Source organism: Bos mutus, chromosome 14 (assembly GCF_027580195.1).
Source record: "Bos mutus isolate GX-2022 chromosome 14, NWIPB_WYAK_1.1, whole genome shotgun sequence".
NCBI classification, from domain to species: domain Eukaryota; kingdom Metazoa; phylum Chordata; class Mammalia; order Artiodactyla; family Bovidae; genus Bos; species Bos mutus.
The window spans coordinates 20,697,925-20,725,075 of record NC_091630.1 but is presented as its reverse complement, the minus strand read 5'-3'; the positions used below and the strand labels follow the sequence as shown (position 1 = coordinate 20,725,075).

Sequence of the window (27,151 nt, the reverse complement as noted above, 5' to 3'; positions counted from 1 at the left end):
TTTCCCTGTGAGCCCTGAGAAGACTCTCCCCTTTAAAATTCTTGGCTTAGAGACCCTGATAGTTTCTCCCTATTCAGGGTACACTTTCTAAGCTATTTAGAGTCGCTTGTCCCTTAAGGATTCCCCTGAGATACTGCCTTTGCTAAGATCTAATGGCATTAATCCATACAGGTTGGAACGGAGCTGAATAGTCAAAACCTCTGTCCTCATAACCCATAGGACAGTGTTAAAAGGGACAAGTTGCTGAGCAGGTGAGGCAGAAATCATCTGCCAAGGTCTCACCGTGGGCACAGATTCCCACTCCAAGAAAGAAACACCGTAATGGACCTTGGGACCACACGGTCCTTTGAAGTGACCACCTCTCGGCAAAGAGTTGAAAGCAATGCAGTTGACCTCAGAACAGTCTGAGCACTGAATTTCACAGGGAATAAAAGACCAGGTGAAACTTTCAGTTCCCAGGCATCCTGACAGACAGTCCTTGTGCAGTCCAGCCTTAGAAAGAAGATCCTTCCAACCAATTACCTTGGGAGAGATTGCAAGAACACTTATAAAGCAAAGACGGCAGGCAGTTCTGGGAGAGCATTTATGGTCTGTGTGATAAACAAATGTCAGAAGGATCTGATGTTATATCTCATAGATGTGTGTGTGTGTGATCATATATGTAAAAGAGCACAAACAGGCAAGATGGGTGAGAGGCAGCAGGAAATGGGAGGTGCCCTTTCTGATGGGAGGACCAAAGAAACACCTGTGTGGCATGGCCTGTAGTTCTGGCCAGTCTGTGGACTCCAGTAACCTCAGGATGGACCCAGACTTGTGAATTTCCTCAGTGACACCACTGAGATTCAGTCACTCCTGAATTCATCTCAAGTGTCGTTTCCCAGAGTGAATTCTTCAGAACATTACGTTTCCAGAATGCTAACTGGGATTCTGTTATACCCAAGCAGGAGGAGAAGGGGATGACAGAGGATGAGACAGTTGGATGGCATCACCGACTCGATGGACATGAGTTTGAGCAAGCTCTGGGAGTGGGTGATGGACAGGGAAGCCTGGCATGCTGCAGTCCAAGGGGTCGCAAAGAACTGGACACGACTGAGCGACTGAACTGACTGATTCTGTTATAAGTTTGGGCAACTCTTCATTAAACAAAGGTGTCTTTGTTATTATTTTCTTTTAAAAAGTATTTACTTATTTGTTCGGCTGCACTGGGTCCTCGTTTTGGCACGCAGGATCTTCCATTGTGGGGCACGGACTCTCTGGTTCAGGCACACGGACTCCAGAGCAGTCGCGGTATGTGGGCTTAGTTCCCAGACCAGCGACTGAACCCATATCCCTTGCACTGCAAGGCCCTACTATACAGCACAGGGAACTATATTCAATATCCAGGGATAAGTCATAATGGAAAAAACTATTCAAAAGAAAGTTTATATATGTACATGTATGTATAACTGAATGTTATATATGTACAGGTACATACACATATAACTGAATCACTTTGTTGTACAGCAGAAATTAACACAACACTGTAAATCAACTATATTTCAATTAAAAAAAAAAAAGAAATGGGTTTCTGTATCCTCAGGTCTGTTACAGGTTCAAACAATCACGAATCATCCTTTGTACATCATACATTTCCAGGGTTTCCTCTGGCTCTCTTCCACACCTTTGCAGTTCATAAGGTGAGCCCAGAAAACCAGCAAGTTGATATGCCCATAGCAGATACCCAAGGTCTTGGCAGTGGTGCCATGAACACCAGGGAGGAAGCCCCGCCCAGGGCTTGGAACGAAGCCTGCTCCTGGCTGTGCCTGACATGAGAAAAAGCGACCTTGTTTCAATTTGTTCTCACCACACAAATAACTTTCTCCTTTATTCCCAGAACACGCTGGCATTTTTTCAAGGGGTGATATGCCAGAGGGGTTTCCCCGACAACCGAACTAGAATTTGTGTGCTTGTCCTTTCCTGCACCAAGTCCATCTTGAAGCAGGAGGCTGGAGGGGTAGCTTCAGGGTCTCGTCCCCCTTCAGACTTTAATGAACCATCAGCTTCTGGGGTCCAGATTCTTTTGAAGCTGTGCTGTGTACTGGGTGCAGAATTTTCATCCTCAATTGTTTACGGATCAAAGCCATTTTTCCAACAAAAAACACATTTAATTGTGCCAGAAGGTGGAATTTTCGTGTCTCTATTCCATAGTTAAGGTCAAGTGGATTTAAGTGAGCTTCATGAAAACAAATACCAATATCCCCACATTATCTGAATAGGTGGAAAAACAACTCCAGGTTCTAGTAGTATAGGGAGGGCCATTTTTTTAAGGTGTGACTTTTATAAAGAGTTTTTGAGGATGTACCTGCTTTTGTATATTTTCTAGCAGAGAGACTGCAATGTTCAAGCATCGTTGTGTATCTGGGAATGTCTGGCATGGATTCCGGGTGCCTCATGTGGCCCCAGGGTGTCTAGCATAGATCCTGGAGACATCTGCTGTGGATCCAAGGCATCTGGCACAACCTGGGATTGTCCAGTGTGGATCGGGGTGTCCGAAATGACCCCGGGGTATCTAGCATGGACCCTGGCGTGTCCAGCACAGAATGTGTCCAGCATGGGCCTTAGGGTATCTCTGCTAGGATAACTCTTGCTCATTGTAAAAATGGTTTTCTTTTCATAGCCTCTTCCTTCTTCATGTGATAAGTTTGAAAAGTAACTCCTTTTTCTGGTTCCTGTGAAGATTGGGGATTGGGGCAAGGATCATAACTAATTTTGCATTCTTCATCTCATGCTATTCATTTCTGGCACCACTGTTACTAGTGACTTAGACTCGAACTGTTAAGGTTTACATTGGGTAATATTTTTCCTGCTCCTTTAGAAATGTTTGGAAACGAGATTATTGAAACCAATTGATTTAACTTTAGATACACAGTTGGAAACCTCTGGCCTTAGTGGATGGTTTTGGCATAAATATCATTCACACTCGCCTTTATCCAGGGACGACTGCACACTTTCTTTAATCTGTGTCAATGTGCCTAAAAATGCAGGGGTCAGCACAGTCCTGGGGAGACCGAGGTCATATTCTTGTGCTTCCATTTGGATAATAATTGTGAAAAAATATTATATGCATATTTGTGATCATCCAGATGATTTCAGCTCAGTAGAATTCCATGATTTGGTGACCATGTTTGCATTATTTTTAAGGCTCTGTTGGTACCAAGTGCTTTAACAGTCTTGAAGTACGAAGAAAGGAATGTACAAACAAGACCTCTGCACTACGTATGTGAAGGGGAAATGGCCTCGTGGAAGAAGAGTCATTTAAATGGAGAAAAGGTAAGAGATCTGAATCATCCCCCAACACAAGGAAATACAGGGGGCTGATCTGGAAACAAGGGCATCCCAGCATAAGCAGTTGTGCTCCCGTCCTTAGAGCAACCCACCTGCAGTAAGAGTACTGCATGCTGAAAGCTGGAATCGCTGTTAAGATGAAGAGTAACTGTGACAGTGACCATGACTCAAATGATGGTCCACTGTGTTCCAACATCAAATGCATCAAGTGGATGAAAGTGAAATAGAAAATAAGCAAACGTATCTTTCTACCATGAAAACTAACAGTCGTGAATCAGCTTCTACAAAATTACCTGTGAAATTAATGCTATTATTCAGAATGCAAATGAATAATAATTATTCATTATTTTAAAATTTAATAATTATTCAGCTATTCTTCAGGCTTTCTTGTTTGTGAATTTCTCCTTTGTGAATTATTCTTTGTCTTACGACTGTGTATGAGTTGTAAGGAGTGGCTCTACCTAATTTAATGTGTATATATTTAAGCATATTTTAAGTCTGTTATCCACAGGTCAATTAATCTTTAAACCTGTGAGGTTGGCATTATTTTTCCCATTTCTATAGGGAAACGGGAGCTTAGAAGATATACAAATTTGTCTCAGCAAATACGCAATCCAGAGTAGAAATCAGGTTATTATAATTCTCACAACCTTCTACAGCCTTCCTAAAGCCAAAGATGCATCCTTGGATAGGACATGTGGCCTTTGGATCATTTGGTCAAAAAAGAATTCACCCAAAAGCAATTCACTGGAAGACCCATTTGCCAAAAGCTAATTAGTCAAATGGGCTTCCCAGGTAGCTCAGTGGTAAAGAACCTGCCTGCCATTGCAGGAGACGCATGTTCCACCCCTGAGTTGCGAAGATCCATGAAGAAGGAAATAGCAACCCATTCCAATATTGTTGCCTGGGAAATCCCATGGATGGAGGAGCCTGGTGGGTCTCAAGAGAGTCAGGTTCACAGGGTCTCAAAAGAGCCGGATATGACTGAGTAACTAACCAACAACAATTAATCAAATACTCTTTTCACTGAAAAACAAAAAAGCCAAACAATCAATCCCCCAAGTACTATCAGTCAATTATTTTAAAGGCAGTTCAGAAAAGTCTGCTGGAACAATATGCTGTCCACGCAGATTCAGAAAAAGGCAGGGCAGGGGCTGGAAGTGGAACAGGGGCAGAGTGGAAGTCCAGCAAAAATGGATTTAAAGGAAAGTCTCATCATTGACACTTAAAAGAATCCCGGACTAGCAATTCTGAGATAAAGCAGCCACAGCAAAGTTGAGGTAGAACCCAAACTAGGGGCAAAGTCTTAGGTATTCAGTGGATTCACTAACAGGATTCATTTATTTGTGAAGAGTTGGGCTTTGAACTGATAGTTCTTTCCTGTGAAGTCTCTATCTTGAGTGGGAAGCCCATCTCACCTGGGCTTCCAGAGTTCAGCCAGGTCCTCACTCCAACCTGAGAGGTAAACAGAGGTGGGGGAGGCAGGAAGTCTGGTATCGAGAACTTTCCTTAAGGCTCCTGTCTCCCCATTGCTGCTCTCTGCTCTGCACAGGTCGCATGGTCGCCCAGCATTTATTAATGTGCCTTTAAGAATTCATGTTCCCAGGGCTTCCCTGGTGGCTCAGTGGTAAAGAATCCGCCGACCAATGCAGAGAACACAGGTTCAAACCCTGGTCCAGGAAGATCCCACATGCCTCAGAACAACTAAGCCCATGCACCACAAGTATTGAGCCTGTGCTCTAGAGCCCATGAGTTGCAACTATTGAGCCCACGTGCCACAACCACTGAAGTCCACATGCCTAGAGCCCATGCTCTGCAACAAGAGAAGCCACCACAATGAGAGGCCTGAGCACCGCAACTACAGAAAACCCACGTGCAGCAATAAAGACCCAGCACAGCCATAAATAAATCAATCTTAAAAAAAGAATTCATGTTTCCAGAGCAAGGGAGAAAGTCCGAGCAATGGCCACCAGCAGAGGCAAAGGATTTAGTTACCAGGGGAGGATGAACTGATCCACCCAACAGGAGGTCCTTAGAAGAATCTATGTGATGGCACTACTAAGTCTGGGTTGCATGGAACAATTTGGGGGACCCAAATTGGATTCTGGAGAGTCTCAGCGATTTCAGGAAAAAGAGGTGGCAGGAGATAAAGGAAGAAGTCATACTTTGTTCACTGTTGCTGGAAGATTTTTCAGTGTTTGGGTCAAAATGAATGGGGACATATTTGGATTCTTTTTTTTTTCTTCCCTGATTGGCTTTCCTAAACTTCACCTGGCTCTGCTTGGCTTGATGATTTTCCAAAGAAATCAGATAGGCATCTTAAAAGTCAGCCAGAAAAATAAGACACAGATGTGTGCTACATAATGACATTTCATAGTGTTCAAAATTAAGACATACACTAAATGAAACTTCCAGATAACAAAATGGCATAGAGAACAAATTCTTCTTTCGGGGAGAATCACCTTCTGTTTCTCAAAGCACATTTCACTTTTAAGAACACTATGCCACATGGCAATGTTCATCTGTGTTAGTTTCTCAGGGCTGCAGTTAACAAAGTACCACAAACTGGGTGGCTTGAAAGAAACAGAAATTTGTTTTCTCACATTTGTTTCAGAGGCTGGCAGTCTGAAACGAAGATGTTGGCAGAGCTGGTTCTTTCCGGAGGCCCTGAGAGAGAAAGCCTGTTCTATGTCTCTCTCCCAGCTTCTGGGAGTTGCTGGCAATCCTTGGTATTCCTTGGCTGGTAGAGGCATCACTCCAGTCTCTGCCTCTGACTTCACATGGTATTCTCCTCTTTGTGTCTGCATCCAAATCTCCCTCTTATAAGGACATTTGTCACTGGATCAGAGTTCCCCTTAATCCAGTGCAAAATCATCTTAACTTGATTATACCTGCTAAGACCCTGTTACCAAATAAGATCACATTCACAGGGGTTAGGCTCACTGGGGCTCAGGACCTGAACAGATCTTTCTGGAAGATACAAGTCTATCCACTATCTCATCCAATACAAAACCATCTGAACCAGCAAATCCTTTTTCTATACTATAACTCAAGGTTTTACTTTTTTTAAACCAGGCTCAGTGAACTCCAATTTTCCAAATGGAAAATGTTATAACTGCAATTGCAACTAGCTCTGTTCCACTCAAGCCCTTCAGTAACATCTACTTCTATACCATCCCAACAGAAAAACCTGCACCAAAGAAAATTAAAACTTAGGTAACAAAATAAATAAATACTCATGGCATCATTTTGAGGCATAATTAGGGAGTCAAGTGACTCATCAAGGCAAAAGGATTACACTTCATCCAGAATTAGATTCTCGATTTGTTGTATGAACCAATCATTAGAATTAACCTCTAAGACATGTATTTTCAGAGTGCATTGGATTTAATCATCCTAATGTGTCCTGTGACTATGGCAAGCTAAGTCAGTTTGGGCATTGTGGAATACAAATCCAGTTCAGATGTGTATTCAGAATTACACCCAGAGAAAGAGATTAAATAGATATGCTTTTCTTTTAAGAGGACTGTTACCAGGCTTTTAAAGATGCCCAAGCACTTCATTAATGGTTAATGTGTTCACCGGGCTTGTACAAATTCAACAACCCAGAGACACATTCAAATATGTTTATTTAACCACTCTGGAGATTTAAAAAAAAGAAAATTGGGTCTTTCTGGATAACAATAAATCATTAGCTCCCCCTCCCCACCATGCTGGCTATGGAAGAGCCCCTTGCCAGTGCCCTGCCCATATTCCAAAACATGGAGGGAGGTGGTTCCTCTCCACTCACTCGCAACATCATCTCCACTTCAAGTCCTGATTCAAGGAGGTCCCTGGCAACACAGAAAGTGTTCTCGAGGCCTAAAAGAGCAGCCTGAGAAAGTAGGACTCTCTCCTCATTGATGAAGGTGTAGTTTCTGCCTCCTCCTTGTTTATCTTCCTCCATCCTCTTTTATTCTCCCAAGGCTGATCAGAGTGCAGTGGAAATAATGGTCAGAAGGGGAAAAAAGTAACATAGGGAAATGGGGAAACAGTGATTGGTTCCGCCTGGGGAGAACCTAGGGAGTTTTAACAGAGGGCATGGCTTCGGGGTTGGATTCGTACAAGAACGAGCAAACGTGAAGGTAAAATGTTTCATCTGAGCAAGTGAGACTCGAGACGTAGAAAAGAAAGGAAAGGGCAGACCGAGGAAGCATGTGAGGACTCTAGTGTGGAGCTGGAAGGACAGAAGGTTCAGGCCAGAGGGCCATGGGCCTGGAAGGCCAGGCTGAAGTTTTCATCATCCGTCCAGTAAGAAACAGAGGTCACAAAGCACCCGGGGGTGTGAGTGACAGGATCACATCCATGCTCCAGACAGACTCTGGCAGGAGCGTGTGGAATGACTGAAGAAATGAAAGGTCAGAAGTAAACGAGAGGACTTCCCCAGTGGTGCAGTGGATAAAAAAACCCACCTGCCTATGCAGGGGACATGGGCTCAATCCCTGGTCCGGGAAGATTCCACATGCTGTGGAGCAACCACACGCCTAGATGCCGTGCTTTGCAACAAGAGAAGCCACCGCAGGGAGAAGGCTGAGCACAAGAAGAGTAGTCCCCACCCCCTGCAACCAGACAAAGCCCGTGCACAGCAACAAAGACCCAGCACGGCCAACGTAAATAAATATAAACGTGTTTTTAAAACGAAGTAAACGACAGGCTCAGAGCCTCCATGGAGGTAATCCCAGTCCTGCTTCCCCTGCCCCTGGAGCGAAGCCCACACTCTTGCCCATCACCCATGAGGTGGGGGCTACACATTCCGTCCCCTACAAGCTCATTCCAGCCTTAGGGCCTCTGCACTCGCCGGGGCTGTCCAGGAGCCCATCGGCCCCGAACGTCCACAAGGCCCGCCCTGCTTTCCACTCACAGTTGAACTCACATATCACTTCCTCAAAGAGGCCTTTCCTGAGCACCCAATCTGTTAGCCCCATCCTATCCCCAGTCCCATCTCTTTCATTACCTAGGTTTGTTTCCCCCCCACCCGCCACGGTGCTTACAAATATCTAAAATTACCTTGGTAATTACCATTACTATCACCATCACACCCCATCTGAACATAAGTTCCAAGAGCAGAGTCTTGTCTGTCTGGTTCTCTTCTACAATATCTAAAGCAGTGCCCCCTACCACCCACAGTGGGTGCCGAAGAGTATTTGTGGAAAGGAAGGAAGGAAAGGAGAAAGAAAGTTGCTCACTAGCTGAGAAATCCAAAACAATTCAACTGAGCTTGTGGTCTGGGGAGGGACAAGCCTGGGGTGATGAGAGAAGTGCCTGCCTTGCCACCAGATTGCCCCACGTGCAGGAAGGTCAATGGGAGGCTATTCAAAGGGGAGAATGCAGGAGGCCCTGAATTAGGGCACTAGTCGGGGCCTAAAGAAACCAATTCAATCCAAGAGGCATTTCAGAGACAGTCTGTGGGATTTGGTTCCACATCAGATATGCAAAAAGAGAGATAAAAGTGGGTGTAAAACAAAAATAACTCTGAAGTCTCGCACCCAGATAACCAAAGGATGACTGTGGTAAACAGAGAGGGAATGCACAACAGGATAGGCAGGTGTGTAGAAGAAGAGGTTAATTTGTTTGTGGGAAAACTGAATTGGAAGCACCTGGCTGACAGCAGGGTTTCCCCGGTGGCTCAGGGATAAAGAATCTGCCTGCAACCTCAGAAGACTGGGGTTTGATCCCTGAGTTGACAAGATCCACTGGAGGAGGGAATAGCAACCCACTCCAGTATTCTTGCCTGGAGAATCACATGGACAGAGGAGCCTGGCAGGCTCCAGTCTAAACAGTCGCACAGAGTCAGACATGGCTGAAGAGACTTAGCACGCATGCACAGCTAACAGCAGCCAGATATCTTTGGAGCAGTTGGAAATATGATGATTTCCTCTTAATGAAAGAGAGCCTGGAAAGGACATGAAGAGCCACATACCTATAGGAGGAGGGTGAGGGGGAACCAGGAAAGAGGAGTCAAAAAGGGAAAACGAGGCAGAGAAAACATAAGCAGAGGTAGAAGGGAAGCTCACCAGTGGTGGGGGTGCTGAAACCAAGGGAGAAGGTTGATTTTGATCTTTGATGTGGGCAGAAGAGATTAGCCAGATCAACGCACTGCATAGAGCTCCGACTCTGCATTTACAATACCACTCTTTGTGAGAAGAGTTTCAGTAGATTCCCAGGCACATAAATCTCCTGTAATGCAATCTACTGCCTGTGAAGGAATCCATGTGGACCCATGGGCATCACCCCTGTGAGACTTGGGAAAAGGGGAAACTGCTGCAAATAGTAATTCCCATGAGGCTCACTGCACCACAGTGATCAAGCCCTTTGTTTCTGACCCAGGAATCTCCTGTCTTAACAGCTTCCAAGACAGTGTCACAGGCTAACTAGCCAGGTAAGACTCAGAATTTCCACAGTTGTTAAAACTGCCATGCTCTTCTAGACCCTTGCCATTCCTTCTTCAAGGGGTGGTGTATAATTCCCTCCCTTTGAACCTGGCCAGGCTTGTGACTCACTTGTAAGCAAGAGAATGCAGGAGACGTGACACCCCCATGAGTTCCAAGGCTAGGTCGTGAGAGTTAATACAGCTTCTGCCTTTATAGCTGGGACATGCGCTAGAGCTCAGAACAGTTATGTAAACAATCTGACTGTCCCGAGGCCACCATGCCATGAGGAAGCCCAAACTAGCCCAGGCAGAAAGACCATATGGAGAAGCCCCCGGACTGTACTCAGAGGGAAATGCCCAGCCAGCTCCAGCTGCTCCACCCGAGAGCAAAACCCCAACAATTTCATTCACTAAATAACTATAGGGACTTTTTGCTCTTCAAATATTTTGAAGAGCATCCTCCAAGGATGAAGATTTGCAACTACTGAATATGGTCAAAAAAATAGGTCTAGAGATGTAAACAGATTGTATATGTCTGGGAAAAAGGCAATTTGCCCATAATCACATGAAAAGAACAGCAACCTCACTCACAGAGATGTACATTAAAACTACCCATTTTCTTACCCATTAAAGTGACAAAACTCCCTATGTTGGACAGTATACTCTGTTGGCAAAAATATGGGACAACAAGCACTTTCAGACACTGCTGATGGGAATGCAAAATGGTAGAAATCCTGTGGAGGGGGATCTGGCAATACCAGTTTGCATTCAGCCTTTGGCCGAGTCATCCCACTTTTAATAATCTATCTAAAGATACATTAGAAGAAGTGAAAAAATGCATGGACAAGACTAGCTGCCTAGTAAAAGTCTAGGGACAACCCCAGTGAACTGTGACACAGCCACAGAACGGAGTACTATGCAGTTACAAAAAAAGAACGAGTAATTTATATACTGCTTTGAAGTGGTCTCTGGAGTATACTGTTAAGTGAAAAGGCCAAGGCACAAAACAGAGGGTATAGTATGCTACCTTTTATCTTTAAAAGGGAGAACATGTGACTGTATGTGTTTGTGTGTGTGTACATATTGTATAAATACATCAAAGTGAAAGTCGCTCAGTCCTGTCCGACTCTTTGCGACCCTATGGACTATCCAGTCCATGGAATTCTCCAGGCCAGAATACTAGAGTGGGTTGCCTTTCCCTTCTCCAGGGGATCTTCCCAACCCAAGGATCAAACCCAGGTCTCCCACACTGCAGGCGGATTCTTTACCAGCTGAGCCACAAGGCAAGCCCTAAATGTAGAGGAGGGCAAAGGGTATAGAGGGGTAGAAATAGAAGTTGGACTTCTTAAATGGAGCTTGTTGTGCAGATTTGCCATTGGACCCACGTAAAATTTTTACCGAAGTATAAAACAAATTAAACTAAAATTTTCAAAAGCAACAATTTGGCCACAAAGTTTACAAATGCACTTACCTCTCTAATAGCAAGTTGATAGCTTAACCATATACAGCAAGAAATTATTTCAAATTACTGTTAAACATAGCATTATAACTATATAGTTCTATTATGCTATACCCTAAGGACAAAACCCCACAAAAATCTAAAAATATTTTCAGTAGCATATTGTTAGATATACAAAAAGTAAATAAGGACTTATAATGTTGTTAGGAACCAAGACTTTCAGCATTTAAAAAGAAAAGAATATAAAATAAATAAGGAAAGCCCTACAATTGAAAATTTTGAACTGATAATATCAATACAAATATCTCTTTAAAAAAGAAAACAGGGAGGAGGGTTCAGGATGGGGAACACATGTATACCTGTGGCAGATTCATTTCGATATTTGGCAAAACCAATACAATATTGTAAAGTTTAAAAATAAAATTAAAAAAAAGAAAAAGAAAACAACTCCTAGCTCTGTCCACTGCAAAGGTTCATAAACAACAAACCCAATAGCAATGAACACTCCAAGTGCCCAAGCTGTAGTCTCTAAATATCATATTTCAATGAAAAGAACCAGGACTCCTCAGGGAAATGGTTAATTCCAAGTCTAGCACAGGAAAAAATACAATATAAGTCTAGAAAAAATATCACAGCAGAAAGCAAGGACTATCAAAGACCGAGTTGTGTATAAAGGAATTGAACTGAGAAGCTCCCTTTCATCAAAGATGGAACCGTTTAGAAACATACACATACATAGATAATAATAGGTGCAACAAACTAAAACTCATCAAATATGCTAAAAATCCATGAATTCATAATGATATTTCCACTTTCGGAGGAAACCAGGAAAAAAATTCAGTTCAGTTCAGTTCAGTAGTTCAGTCGTGTCCAACTCTTTGCGACCCCATGAATTGCAGCACGCCAGGCCTCCCTGTCCATCACCAACTCCTGGGGAAAGAAGTGGACATTTAACTGCCTTTTCAGGGAAACCAAAAGGGCAACAAGGAAAAGTTATTCTTTATAAAATATCTAATGAATGTTGAAGAAATGTTAGAATGTCACCATTTTGCAATTCCTAATAAAATAACTGATGTGAGCAATGATTATCAATGACTGAAAGCTAACAAGGAACTTAACAGTGGATGGTTATTAGATTGTCACAGGCAATCTTAACAACAGAAAATTGAGAGATAACCAGATAAACATCAACCAAACACAACGTGTGGACATTGCTTGCATCCCAATTCAAACCAATTGTAGAAAAAACATTATGAGGTCATGGGTGAGATTTGGCCAGTGAATGAATCTGGTTATATCAGAGGTATTTTCATCAATTTTTTAGGTGTGCTAATGGTATTGCAGTTCAGTTGAAACATAGAATTGATGATATTACATTTCAACCTACAAAAATAACAGTTTCATATAATTCAACGTTGTATCTTTTAAAAAGAATCCTTATGTTTTAGACAGCCATACTAAAGTATTTACGGATGAAGTTACACGACTTCCCAAACTTGCTTCAAAATAATCCAGTGGGTGAACACAGATGGATGCATAAAGGAGACAAGATTTGTTGTGTGTTGATAATGTTGAAGCTGGATGATGATGGTACAAAGGGGTTCATTACACTATTCTCCCAGTTTGAAGTATGTGTATTCATTTGTATAGTTTTAAAGTTTTAAACTTTTATGTAAGTTGAAATGTTAATGTTAAAAATGCCTGAGGATACTTCAATAAAAATAAGTAAACAAAATTTTTTAAAAAGAAAAAAGAAAGTGCCTAAGGCTATGATTGTGGGGTTCCAGAATTGTTTTGAGCAATTGCAACCAGTTGGTATCTGCTGGGAAGCATCCATGCTCAATTGAAACTATAATCGGTATGTGGGTGTCTGCTGCTGCTGCTGCTAAGTCGCTTCAGTCGTGTCCGACTCTGTGCAACCCCATAAACGGCAGCCCACCAGGCTGCCCATCCCTGGGATTCTCCAGGCAAGAACACTGGGGTGGGTTGCCATTTCCTTCTCCAATGCATGAAAGTGAAAAGTGAAAGTGAAGTTGCTTAGTCGTGTCCGACTCTTAGCAACCCCATGGACTGCAGCCCACCAGGCTCCTCCATCCATGGATTTTCCAGGCAAGAGTACCAGAGTGAGGTGCCATTGCCTTCTCCAGTGGGTGTCTGCACACATGTTTAAATCACCTTGTCATATGAGATTTTATTACATTTCCCACTGCTGTCAGTGCAAGAGACCTGGGTTTGATCTCTGGGCTGGGAAGATCCCCTGGAGAAGGAAATGGCATCCCATTCCAGTATTCTTGGCTGGAAAATCCCATGGACAGAGGAGCCTGGCGGGCTACAGTCCATCGGGTCACAAGAGTCAGACATGACTTAGCGACTAAACCACCAAACCACATGCGATTTGGGGATTCCACGAATACTCAGTGTTTGACTTTTGAATTCACATGCAAAAGAAAAAAGGCTATGGGCAAACTCTCCCTGGATTCCTTTTTAACATTTTTGGCAGCTTCTATTTAAATGATGCCTTTTCTCTAAGTTCACTGCATGTTTTCTGAAGCCATATGTAATGGCTAGATGCCCCTGCCTCTACAAAGGAAACACCTGATTCAGAAAAGTAAACATCGTAACAGCAACCAGCTGCCCAGAACTATCATCAACCATATGGTGAGCAGAGCTCAGAGAGACACAGCAACTTTTTAAACACCCCAACTCTGGCCTTACAGCCCATGGCAAGAATGGGTGTTAAGGAATGGTGAGCAGAGCTCGGAGAGACACAAGGAAATGACTGATTATTCCTCTCACCTCCCAGCAGCAGCTCCGCACCCACAGAAGAAGCACAGGATGCAGCTGGGAAAAAGCCTTTCATGCCGCAGCAGCTGCCTCTCGGCTCTCAATCAACAGCGACCCGTGATGAAGGGACAGAAGGATTCCAACATTCCTGGAGACCCAAGGCAGGGACACCTCCTGAGAGAACCAGGAACCCCAACTTTACTCTGGGTGATGCTGTGACAAGGTTTTCTTCCCAGATCCCACTCAACCCAAGAGGGCGTGTGTACATGCTAAGTCACTTCAGTTTTGTCCGACTATGCAACCCCATGGATGCAGCATGCCAGGGCTTTCCTGTCCTTCACTATCTCCCGGAGGTTGCTCAAACTCATGTCCATTGAGTCGGTGATGCCATCCAATCATCTCATCCTCTGTTGTCCCCTTCTCCTCCTGCCTTCAATCTTTCCCAGCATCAGGATCTTTTCCAATGAGTTGGCTCTTCACATGAGGTAGCCACAATACTGGAGCTTCAGCTTCAGCATCAGTCCCTCCAATGAATATTCAGGGTTGATTTCCTTTGGGATTGACTGGTGTGATACTCTTGCAGTCCAGGGGACTCTCAAGAGTCTTCTCCAACACCACAGTTCGAAAGTGTTCAGCCTTCTTTATGGTCCAACTTTCACATCCATACATGACTACTGGGAAAACCATAGCTTTGACTAGACAAACCTTTGTAATGCCTTTGCTTTTTAATACGCTAAGTTTGTCAAGACTTTTCTTCCAAGGATCAAGTGTCTTTTAATTTCATGGCTGCAGTCACTGTCCACAGTGATTTTGGAGCCCAAGAAAATAAAGTCTGTCACTGTTCCTGCTTGGCAGGCAGATTCTTTACCACTGAGCCACTAGGGAAGCTGCATAATAAGATACCTAATACCTTAATGACCTAATGTTATCAGGGACACCTTACTAGTCTTTCAAAACTGCCTTCCAGGTGAGAAAAGCACTTAATCCCATTTATTCACTCATTCCACAAACATTGTTTCAGGGCTTATTGTATATGCTGAGCTTGCCAGAGGTGTGCTTGAGGGCAAGGACTGCTGCTAAGTCGCTTCAGTCGTGTCCAACTCTGTGCAACCCCATAGACGGCAGCCCACCAGGCTCCCCTATCCCTGGGATTCTCTAGGCAAGAATACTGGAATGGGTTGCCATTTCCTTCTCCAATGCATGAAAGTGAAAAGTCAAAGTAAAGTCACTCAGTCGTGTCCGACTCTTAGGGACCCCATGGACTGCAGCCTATCAGGCTCCTCTGTCCATGGGGATTTTCAGGCAAGAGTAATGGAGTGGGGTGCCATTGCCTTCTCCAGAGGGCGAGGACTAGTAACCGCAAACCTTGTTCTTTTCTCCCTTCCACTCTGCCTTTGGGATGAAAGACACTGGCTCCTAAACCTGACTCAGCCTCAGAATCACAGGAGTGAGCATTGGTACATGGCCACGCTCACTGATTGTATCTTTTCCTTTGGCGGCTTCAGTGCTAAAAACTGCAAAGTTGAGTAGCTGCAATAGAGATCAACGGCCCACTTAGCCTGAAATGTTTACCATCTGACCCTTCACAGAAAAGTTTTCCCAGCCTCTGATCTAGAATCTCCCTTCTCTCTGAGAGGTCCAAGCATCACTCGGGAGCTTATTAGAAACGCAGGATCTTGGCCCCACCACTGACAGAGGGAACTCCACTCAGTGCAGACCTAAAGAGGCTATTAAACGTGCAGGAGTTCTGGCCCCACCCGCCTACCATGTCTGAAGCCCCAGGGTTGGGGGGCAGGCTTTATTTTAGGTTCGCCAAGAGAACCTGATATGCAGCCCTTGGGCAAGATGCCTCACCTCCCTGACTTCCCCAATCTGTAAGATGGGGTAGTAGCACTAGGTACCAAATACACAAGGCCTGGCATGTCCTCTGCACACAGTTTACCAGAAGCCACACTCACAGGCAGGGGTTGTGACTGTGAGTGTTGGCACGCATATCATTTATCTCCCAGCAAGCAAATCTGAGCCTGACTGCTACGATGACTGTCCTTGAAAAGTGATTCTTGGATGTAATAATCAACTGTGGCCTTGTGGTCAAACACGGCTATTGTTTATGGAGATGTTTAAGCCTGAACGGTCCCTCCTGTGATCGGCACCAGCCCATCGCCACTTCCCTTGTAACTGCTGCTGCACCCTGTTGCTATGACGACCAGTTTCACAAACAGCCCTGCCATTTTCTACAAATCCTTTCGGTTTCCCCATGCCCTAAAGTCCAGCAGCCCTAGAGATAATAGCGGGGTGATTTTTTTTTTTAACTTTCACAGGAAATACTGTCAATTCTTTAAACGAGCCAATTGGCTGTCTGCTGCTCCCCTAGCAGGAGCCCCCGGCCTGGGCCTTAGAGTCACCCTGCACAGTGAACCTGCACAAATGTTCCCACTCATTGGAAACGGGTGCCACAGAGGATCTGTGGGCACATCAGCTTCCGGCTGGCATCAACTTTACAAGAAAATGAAGCAGCAAAGAAAGAAGTGGCCACCACATATCTCTGTACACAGCAGAGTCTGATGTCAAGAGACCATTTTAAAAGATTTCAATTTGAGTTATTGCTGCGTTATTTCTAAGATTAGCTCAATATTGGCACACGTAACTTTTTCAGCAAATATTCACCTTTATGAATTCATTTGACACGGGGGAATGCTGAAAACAATTATTATTAGAATGTGTTATTATTACAGCAAACTCTTAATGCTAGTCATTATGTTATCTGGGTTTCTGGCAGACCTGCCTCCCCCTCACTTCCTCTTCTCCTTTCCCTTGGCTCCTGCTAATCCTCTCTCCTCTCTGACACAGTCTTAGGATTAAAGGGACAGCACCTGCTTGCAGTCTACCTAGTCTCTGCTCTCCCCTTTTTTCTCTTGGCACAAGGACCCGCTACTTTTAAGGCGTCATGAACCCAGCTAAAAGTTTTGACTTCCTAGACTCTAGAAGCCTGTGACAGCCATATAATAGGCTTCTGGCCAATGAGAAGTGTAAGCAAATTTACTGGGTCCTGAGAAATCTACTGTTTTACAGATTAAAAAAAAAAAAAAAAAAACTTAGGCGGAATGCTTCTTTCTACATTTTCCCCTTCTTCCTACCTAAAATAAGATGTCATAGTAACTTGCAACTATGAGGACGAAATCCACACACCAAGGATGGCAAAATAATAAGCTCAAAGAGCCCAGGTCCTGGATAGCAGCCTTAAGTGGTGGTGTGGCTCCTGACCTCCAGACTTTCTGTTAAGTGGGAAAGATAATGGAACCACCTGTGATGGCCTCACCTATTGTTACATTAAGAAGCAACCCCATCAGTGCGCTGAGAATCCAAACAGGCAGATGTGAGGAGAGAGGATGGCTAAAGACGTTTAAAAATGCTGAAGTGGCAAGAAGGATGCACAGCAGGTGACTGGAGGGAAAGATGAGAGAATTCACAGCAAGTCTTCGATGTTTTTAGCATTCAGAGGGCAAGAAACAATGTCGGGAGTGTCACATACAGACTAAAACAGCATTTTAATAAGGAATTAATAGAACTGCCAAGAACTGGTAAGAACACTGAGGTTCCAGGCATGAACCTGGATGCAATCACCAACACTCATCACTTTCAACAGCAACTCTGGGCAACACAAAAACAGAGGAGGGGTGACCCTGGCTTTGAAGTTGGCACAGTAAGCTCAGGGCAAGACTGAGGAGGTAAAGGGATCCTGGGTGCTAGGAGAGGCAGTACGTCCTTCATATTTGTGAGCACATTAATTCTGCAATGATTCCCGTCCTACAACGTGGAAAGCGAAACCCAGAGAAGCTAAGAAACTTGCTCAAGTCACACAGCTGGGATATGTCTGTTGTTAAAGTCTAATTCCTTAACCACCAAACTATACCATCTGCAAGCAAAATAATGAGGAGGAGGAGGATGAAGAAGAGAACGGTCAGGACATGGTCACATGAGAAGGACGCTGTAAACAGACAGATCTGGCGAGGTGGTGTGGTGTGTGTGGCTGTCTCACAGGCTGCTGCAGGGACTGAGAAGAGAAGGGCAAGAACTTTGGGACTGGATTTCCAGGCTGAAGGGCATCTGGTTAGGAGCAGCTGACTCAGCCTTGCCCAACTGGCTGTTAACATGCCCAGAAGACAGAAAAAGACCAAGACTCACAACAATCCCTAAAGTGAAGACTAACAGACAACTTAATCCAGAATCTGAGAGAAATGGGCACTATTCATAGAGAAGATGGACTAGATTAAGAAAAATCTACTGCTTCCTGGCTTTGCTTCATTACACAGAAGCCACACGGCAAGATGTAGGCAGACACTCAGTACCTATCCCATCTGACACAGAGACCCAGAGCTGGAGCATATGGGGTTGGAGCAACCCCAACATTGGGCAGCCAACCTGCATGACCTCGTGGGCATTTGAGACTCACACAGAGAGCTGGTCCACATACACATCATGTTTCTACATCCATAAAGCAACCACAAATCCCAGAAAACAGCTGGGCAGAATATAAAACAGCATCCTCAACCTGAGCGAATTGTAGGGAGGTGGAAGGGAGGTGAAAGGGACGTGAAGGGATTACATACAATGGATTCACACTACACATCAGCCTAGTATGTAATGTGTTGTTGTTGTTGAGTCTCTAAGTCATGTCCAACTCTTTTGCAACCCCATGGATTGTAGCCTTCCAGGCTCCTCTGTCCATGGGGATTCTCCAGGCAAGAATACTGGACTGGGTTGCCATTTCCTTCTCCAGGGGACCTTTCTGATCCAGTGATCGAACTTCATCTCCTGCACTGGCAGGCAGATTCTTTTACCACTGAACCACCAGGGAAGCCTGCAGTATGTAATTAACCTGAATTCAACTACATTGCCTAGAAAAATAAAGGGAGAAAAATCCCTTCACCTATCCATGGTCTTCACTGCTTGCTCTTCCCTATTCCATCTAGACCTTGGCTGTCACCATCTGTAACTAAGGGGCTTCCTAGGTGGCGCTAGTGGTAAAGAACCTGCCTGTCAATGCAGGAGAACTAAGACACAATTCAATCCCTGGGTCGGGAAGATTCCCCAGAGGAGGAAATGGCAACCCACTCCAGTATTCTTGCCTGGAAAACCCACGGACAGAGAAGCCTGGGCAGGCTACAGTCCATGGGGTGCCAAAGAGTCGGACACGACTAAAGTGACTTAACACAGCATCTGTACCTAAATATTTTTTTGAACACAAGGAGAAAAAAGGTTTTTTACCTCCTTGGCCTTTGGGCTTCCAAGCAACTTGAAGGCTCTTTTACATATCCCCCAACCAAACTTTAAACATAACCCCTACAGAAGATGCAACACACACTATATACACCTAGATTCACGACCTAAGGATGAAACCTAAATGCTATGGAGACGTGTTTCCTTCTGTGTGCTTCTCTGCACTTTTTAAATTCTCTGAAGGAATATCCATTGCATTCGAAACCAGGAAAAATTATTCTGCCCAAAGACTGCTCCATCTGTAACAAGCCCATCAAGTGAGTGGGATGCAGGTGATTCTCTGGGCAGCTCCGGCAGCCCTGCTCAGGGGCACTCAGCACCGGCAGGGGTGGCATCTGTGCCATAGGGCTGTGGGCATCACTTCAAGGACTCATGTCCTCGCCTTGAGAATGCTGGCAGGAGGCTCCCACTCCAAGTGGTTCGCATTTTCAAATAAGCCAAAGGCAGATGGGGTGGAGGAGAGCCCTAAATTTGTGCTCAGTAGTTAGCACTGCCCTGGATTTAGAAACAAGAGATCTGGATTCTGACCTGGGTGCTTCTATTTCCTGGATAGGTGACCCCACTCAATCTCTTTTATTATTTCTATTGTGATTTTTTTAAATTTTCTTCATAGTTGATTCACAATGTTGTGTTTAAACCACTCAGTCTCTTAAGCTCACTAAGCCTCAGTTTTTCCTCATCTAGTAGATGTTGATAGCAATGATGTATGAGGTTTAGAGAGTTATGAATACTAACGTCTCTTATTCGTGTCCAACTCTTTGGGACCCCATAGACTGTAGCCCAGCAGGCTCCTCTGTCCATGGGATTCTCCAGGCAAGAACACTGGAGTGGGCTGCCATTTCCTTTTCCAGGGAATACTAATATCCCCAAAGAAAAATGCTCACTTATAGTAGATGCTCAGTAAATGGTATTTGAATATAAATGACAAGGAAAGAGAGGCAATCTCAGAAGGAAGTGTGAGGTAGTGACCACAGAAATCCTCTTGCTATTTCCAAATGTTCCGTGCGTGTCTGGGCTCACAAGAACATTTCTATCAGTTTTCTGTGGCTGTAACAAAGTACCACAAGCTGGGGGGCTTAACAGAAATGTCTCGTCACAGTTCTGGAGGCTAGAAGCCTGAGACCAAGGTGTTGGCGGGGTTCATTTCTTCTGTGGGCTGTGACAGAGACTCTGCTTCACGCCTCTCCTGCAACTTCTGCTGGGTGGCTGGCCACCTTTGGCCTTCCTTGCTTTCAGTGTCTGCCTTGGTCTTCACATGGCATTCTCTCTGAGCGTTTGTCTGTGTGTTCACATTTCCCTTTTCATAAGGACACCAGTCACATTGGATTATAGCCTACTGTAATGACCTCATTTTAAAGTGATTACTTCTGTAAGAACTCTATCTCCTGAAAAGGTTACATTTTGGAAGAGAACATAGGCAAAACATTCTCTGACATAAACCCATAAATTGTACCAATGTTTTCTTAGCTCAGTCTCCCAAGGCAATAGAAAAAAATAAAAATAAACAAACGGGCCCTAATCAAACTTATAAGCTTTTGCACAGCAAAGGAAATCAAAACCAAAACAGAAAGACAACCTATGGACTGGGAGAAGATATTTGCAAGTGATGCAACCAACAAGTACTTAATTTCCAGAATATATAAACAGCTCATTAAACGCAATAATAAAAAACCAAACAACCCAATCAAAAAATGGGCATAAAAAGATATTTCTCCAAAGAAGACATTCAGATGGCTTGACAGGCACATGAAAAAATGATCAACATCACTAATTATTAGACAAATGCAAATCAAAACCACAATGAGATACCACCTCACACCAGTCAGAGGAGCCATGATCAAAAAGCCTACAGATGACAAATGCTGCAGAGAGTGTGAAGAGAAATGAGCCTTCTTACACTGTTGGTGGGAATGTGAATTGGTATAGCCATTATGAAGAACAACATGTGTTGCGGTCTTTTACAGACCGGGACCTGGTGGACTTGAGTCGACCAAAAGAAAGAGAGAAAAAGAGAGAGAGAGAGCAGTATCTCTTGGGTTACATAGAAAACCAATAAAGCCCCACACACACAGGACTTGTACCACTCGCAAAGGCACAGGGTGTCCTCTCAAGGAGGTCTTGAAACCCCAGGCGAGAAAGTGAGCTTGGCAGGTTTTCACAGTCCGACGAGAATGAAGACAGAAAGGCCACGGGGGACCCAAGTCTCTAGTGGAGCTCCCAGGCTAATCCAAAAGATGGAGGTGGGAACAAGCCAGTGTGACCGCTGCTCTCACCGGGCTGGACAAAGGGCCTGGAGAACCTGGGGCAGGACGAGCGGCCACCCAGGAGACCAGGGTCATGAGAGGTGAGATTCCCAGATGTTGATGAAAAGCCCGGGTTTGTTGCCACCTGTTTCTTGAAGTGATTTTGCAAAACCACCCTTATAACAAATGAGCTTGTGTTTGGCAAAGCCAGTGTAGAGAGGGGGGAGGTTTTCTTACTATGCAACCCACCAGGTGGACAAGAACCTGAAAAGGAAGAGTGGGTAGAACTCCTGAGGAAAGGAAACATCAACTCTGGGGACTACAGGAAGAACGAAATGGATACAGACAAGTTTTAGGAGATGTATTCATTCAAGAGAGGTAGCTTGAGGTCCTACTGTGGCCAGGCCCAGTGTTAGGAGCAGGACTACAATGGCCAGTGGAAAGACCCCTTCCCTGTCATTCCCAAGAGTACATGCCTTAACCAATAATTATTTGACTGTCTTGTAATAACCTAAATGGAAAAGAATCTGAAAAAGGATATATACACACACACATATATGTATTATATATTAGGTTGGCCAAAAAGTTAATTTGGGCTTTTTTGTACCATCTTACGGAAAACTTGAACAAACTTTTTGACCAACCAAACATATATAAAAAGTCACTTCTCTGTACACTTAAAACTATCACAACATTGCAATTTAACTATACTCCAATTCTAAAAACTGTTTGAAAATATTACCAAGTGGTACTATCTGACCTGCCTCTTGAGAAATCTGTATGCAGGTCAGGAAGCAACAGTTAGAACTGGGCATGGAACAACAGACGGGTTCCAAATAGGAAAAGGAGTATATCAAGGCTGTATATTGTCATCCTGCTTATTTAACTTCTATGCAGAGTACATCATGAGAAACGCTGGACTGGAAGAAACACAAGCTGGAATCAAGATTGCCGGGAGAAATATCAATAACCTCAGATATGCAGATGACACCACCCTTATGGCAGAAAGTGAAGAGGAACTCAAAAGCCTCTTGATGAAAGTGAAAGAGGAGAGTGAAAAAGTTGGCTTAAAGCTCAACATTCAGAAAACAAAGATCATGGCATCCGGTCCCATCACTTCATGGGAAATAGATGGGGAAACAGTGGAAACAGTGTCAGACTTTATTTTTCTGGGCTCCAAAATCACTGCGGATGGTGACTGCAGCCATGAAATTAACAGACGCTTACTCCTTGGAAGGAAAGTTATGACCAACCTAGATAGCATATTCAAAAGCAGAGACATTACTTTGCCAACAAAGGTTCGTCTAGTCAAGGCTATGGTTTTTCCTGTGGTCATGTATGGATGTGAGAGTTGGACTGTGAAGAAGGCTGAGCGCTGAAGAATTGATGCTTTTGAACTGTGGTGTTGGAGAAGACTCTTGAGAGTCCCTTGGACTGCAAGGAGATCCAACCTGTCCATTCTGAAGGAGATCAGCCCTGGGATATCTTTGGAAGGAATGATGCTAAAGCTGAAACTCCAGTACTTTGGCCACCTCATGTGAAGAGTTGACTCATTGGAAAAGACTCTGATGCTGGGAGGGATTGGGGGCAGGAGGAGAAGGGGACGACAGAGGATGAGATGGCTGGATGGCATCACTGACTCGATGGACATGAGTCTGAGTGAACTCCAGGAATTGGTGAGGGACAGGGAGGCCTGGCGTGCTGCGATTCATGGGGTCGCAAAGAGTCAGACACGACTGAGCAACTGAACTGAACAGTCTACAGGTCCAGCTGGTGGAGAGGGAGGCTTACCCACCACGAAGTCAGAGGTCAATTCCCCACAGGCACCCTCACTCAGGGAGTGGATCGGGGTCATCGGCTGTGTGCAGCCTGCAGGGGCAGTCCTGTTTACCAACGGAGGTCTCCTGCAGGGGTCTGTGCACACGGGCCCCTCCCCAGGCAGAATGAATGACTCAGTCCTCTGCACTCCCCTAGCTCCCTCCCCTCCTGCTGTTCTAGAGGGCTCTCCTCTGCCCTTGGAGGAGTCTGCTGCTGCTGCTAAGTCGCTTCAGTCATGTCCGACTCTGTGCGACCCCATGGATGGCAGCCCACCAGGCTAGGTTAAACTTATTCAGGTGAGCAAACATCAGCAGCGAGAGATGTAAGGCAGAGAAAGCAGGAGGCAACTTAGGAAGACTGGACAGGAGGAGGGCAGGTTTAGATCAAGTGCCTACTCATTCAGAGGACCCCAACGGGCGGCTCCATAGTTTGCTAAGATACAAAGATGAATGAGTCCACTCCCTGCACTCAGAGCTCCTGAGGCTGGGGTGGCCAGAAAAAAAAGTGGTTTCAATGTGATACTAAAAGAGAGTGACCAGAGGCCCAGAAAGAAAGGACTCTTGAGGACTGAGGGAGCTGGGGGCAGGAAATGTGAAGGGACAGGGAGGCTGTGCAGTGCAGACTGGACAACTTACCAAATCCCATCTGCCTTGAACAGAGACCCTCTCCAGCTCCAGAATTCTAGCCATGAAGCCATTAGTGATGATTTTGTTGTTGTTTAGTCACTCAGTTGTGTCCAACTCTTTGCCACCCCATGGACTGTAGTCTGTCAGGCTCCTCTGTCCATAGGATTTCCCAGGCAAGAATACTGGAGTGGGTTGCCATTTCCTTTTCCAGGAGGTCTTTCCAACCCAGGAATCGAACCTGTGTTTCCTGAGCCATCAGGGAAGCCCAGTGATGTTTTTACAATATGAATTATCCTAAATCCTGGTTTTCCTTTTGTCCCCCCGTCAGAAAAGAGTTGATGGGAACAGGAATATGTGTCGTCTGGCTTCTTACCACACAATCACTGTGGACCAGTGCAGTGCCCCCAGAAGCCTGGAACTGAATTAACAGGTGGCTAACGGGCAGAGGGTGGGTAAGACCCGGGGAGTAGGAGGGAAGAAAAAAATAAACAACGCTGGCTAATCTCCCAGGGTGACTGAAGCCCAGGGAATGCTTGGTTCCATGCTGACCTTCAGAAATGTTTCCTCTCCTCTGAGGCTGATGGAAATTTCTGGGGAATTGAAATGATCCTGCCCATCTAAAAGTCTTGCCAATTTTAGGGCTCTGCTGTTCTGAGACAGCAGTTGAGCCATTCCTGTGAATGACTCAGGTCTTCAGGACCACCTGCCTGGCAGGGCTGTCCCACGTATGGCAGGGTACCACGAATGAGCGTGATTGTCCCAGGTCCCACCTGTTGCAGATCTCATGATGCATGATGGGACATGACTCAGGATGGCAGAGTAACAAATGAATAAGTATTGGAAACAAATAAATATGGACATATTTAGCCATCCCATAATAACTCTCCCACACTTGAACACATGTACAGACACACATATGCTTCCAGTCACCAAGGCAACCATTCCCTGAAGCTATATTTTGTTCTTTTCCGCATTAGATATTTTCAACCTTATTTCCTAGGAGTGTAGCTCTGGTCTTTTGAGTCTCTCCTGAGGAAGTACCTCAGTACACCTCCTTGGGACATGCTGTTACATCTAACATTTTCCAGGTCAGTTTTGAAGGCTCATGTCTTATCCTCTTTCTGACATTGAATTCAGCCAACACACCATTTGAAAAGGCACTGAAAGCATCAGCAACACAAAATGACCATTACGACTGCTACTGTGAGTCAGAGAAATTAGAGACAAAGGTAGTGTTTGCCTTGCACAGTTTTCCCTGACAATTCTCGCTTTAAAAAAAAGGGTGGGGGGGATCACAAAGTTCACGTGAAAAAGGAGCCAGTGTGGTTCCAACAGATGGAGACAGAATCTCAGGATTAAAAGGGACAGCTCTTATTTTGGAGGCAGGAATTTAGGACTAAGGATGGTTTAAGAGCAGTTGTTGACATTTCTTTCCTCCTCCTTATGACATATGTTACTCTTCAAATTAACCCCATTTTCTGTTTTAGATTTCAATATTTTAAAATGCCAGCAACACAAAGGGGTCAGGAAACAGTTAAAACATTCTTATACAAATATTAATATGGCTTTTGACAACATCCATGTAATAAGCAAGGAAGTTTTTTCCTTTTAACATCACCAACGCGTTCATGATTAAAGGTCAGTCTGTGGCAACAGTTAATCTAATTTCATCTCTACGCTACAATCATTACTCTCTGCTTTAAAAAAAAAAAAAAAATCTTATTTGTCACTGGTCCAAAAAGTTCTCTGCATATCCTTCTGTCAGATTTCTGCCAGAGGGGGAATGGTACGAGTATTTAATTTACAGTCGTAATCCACTCTCATGCGCTGCCTCTTATTAAGCGTCGGGGCACAGTGGAGTGGAGAGGTAAGTCTTCACTAGGAAACAACTGCTTGTAAAGTAGCTTAAGCGCAGAATTGGTGATGGTGCGGCCGGCGTTTATTATGCCCTGAACTAGGGCTCTGGTTTTCAAAACCCGAGACGGGAGAAAAGGTGGGAGCCGCGAGGAAGACTGCACCCAGGTAACCTGCGTCAGTCTATACATCAACGGAGAGAGGGGCAAGAGGCCAGTGGATGCAGAGCCTCGGCCGCGTGCACAGTGGCCAGAACCCGGCGAAGGCGCATCCCAGGGGCGGGAGGCGTGGGTGGGCTGCGGAGAAGGCGTGCGAGCCGGGCGCGCAGTCCTCCCACCCCATCAGTCCCTGCCAATGAGCGGGCACAGGCGGGGGCCCGGAGGTGCGGGGTTTCCCGGAGGCTCGGGGATTAACTCAGCTTCCCTGAGGGTCTCTGGTTGGCCCACCCCCTCCCTGGGCCTGGGCGGGTCAGTCACAAGGCAGGTCCCGTCTGTCTGTCTGCCTGTCTCCCGCCTCTCCCTCCCACCACTACCGCCGCCGCCGTTCCGCACCGAACGCTCCGGGGGTCTGGGCTGGCCCTGGCGCCCCGCGTGCCCCCGCCTCCCGGAGCCGGGCGCACTCACCCGCGTGCAGGCCGCCCGCCTCGGGGCCGCTGTCCGGGGCGGCGTTGCTGGGCTGCGCGTCCGAGTCGGTGTAGGTGAGCCAGGTGGACTCCGTCTCCCGAGTCCAGCTCTCGTAGTAGCGGGGCTCGATGGCATCCGCCCGGCTCCCGCCGCAGCCCATCGTCCCTCCCGCGCTGCGGGCGCGCCCGGCGGCCGCTGGGCTTTTGGTTCCGGCGGCGGCTCAGCCCCGGCGGCGCAGCCCTGGCCCGCGAAGAGGCGGCGGCGGCGGCGGCATCGGGTCCCCGTGCCAGCCCTCCCGCCCGCGCCGCAGCCAGGCGCCCGCCGCCCCCTCCGCCGCGCCAACTCCCTGCGCCCCTCCTCTCCTCCTCCAAGGCCCTCCTCTTCCCCACCTCTCGGCCCCCTGCCGCCCCTCGCCCTTGCCGCGCCCCCTACCTGTCCTCAATTCAAATTCTCCCCCGCATCATCCCTGGGGGCGCCCAGCCGACCCGGGGACTCAGGAGCGATGGCCTGGGAATGGGAGGGGACGAGGGATGGATGTCCCTCCAGGGGTTCAGCCCCTCCAGCTGGGGTTATGGCTCCCAGGCTCTTGCGCATCCATCCACTCCCCCTTATTTATTCCTTCATGCCTTCTTCCTCTCTCCTTCCTTCCCTCCCTCCCTTCCACCTTTGTTCCACTCAAACATCCCGGGGAACCTTGGAAGGGACTCTCAAGCTTTCTGGCCACTTGTTTC

At 45.7% G+C, this 27,151-nt stretch overlaps 1 protein-coding gene across 1 annotated transcript in view; it reads right to left on the bottom strand.

Annotated features, from left to right (window-relative positions):
* BAALC (BAALC binder of MAP3K1 and KLF4) overlaps positions 1 to 26,740 on the bottom strand; it is an 87,218-nt gene extending 60,478 nt beyond the window's left edge. Inside the window, exon 1 of the mRNA XM_070382821.1 lies at positions 26,421 to 26,740. Coding sequence (XP_070238922.1) covers positions 26,421 to 26,580 — 160 coding nt within the window. The 5' untranslated portion in view covers positions 26,581 to 26,740. The remainder of the gene's footprint in view (positions 1 to 26,420) is intronic.
* Between the last annotated feature and the right edge of the window lie 411 nt (positions 26,741 to 27,151).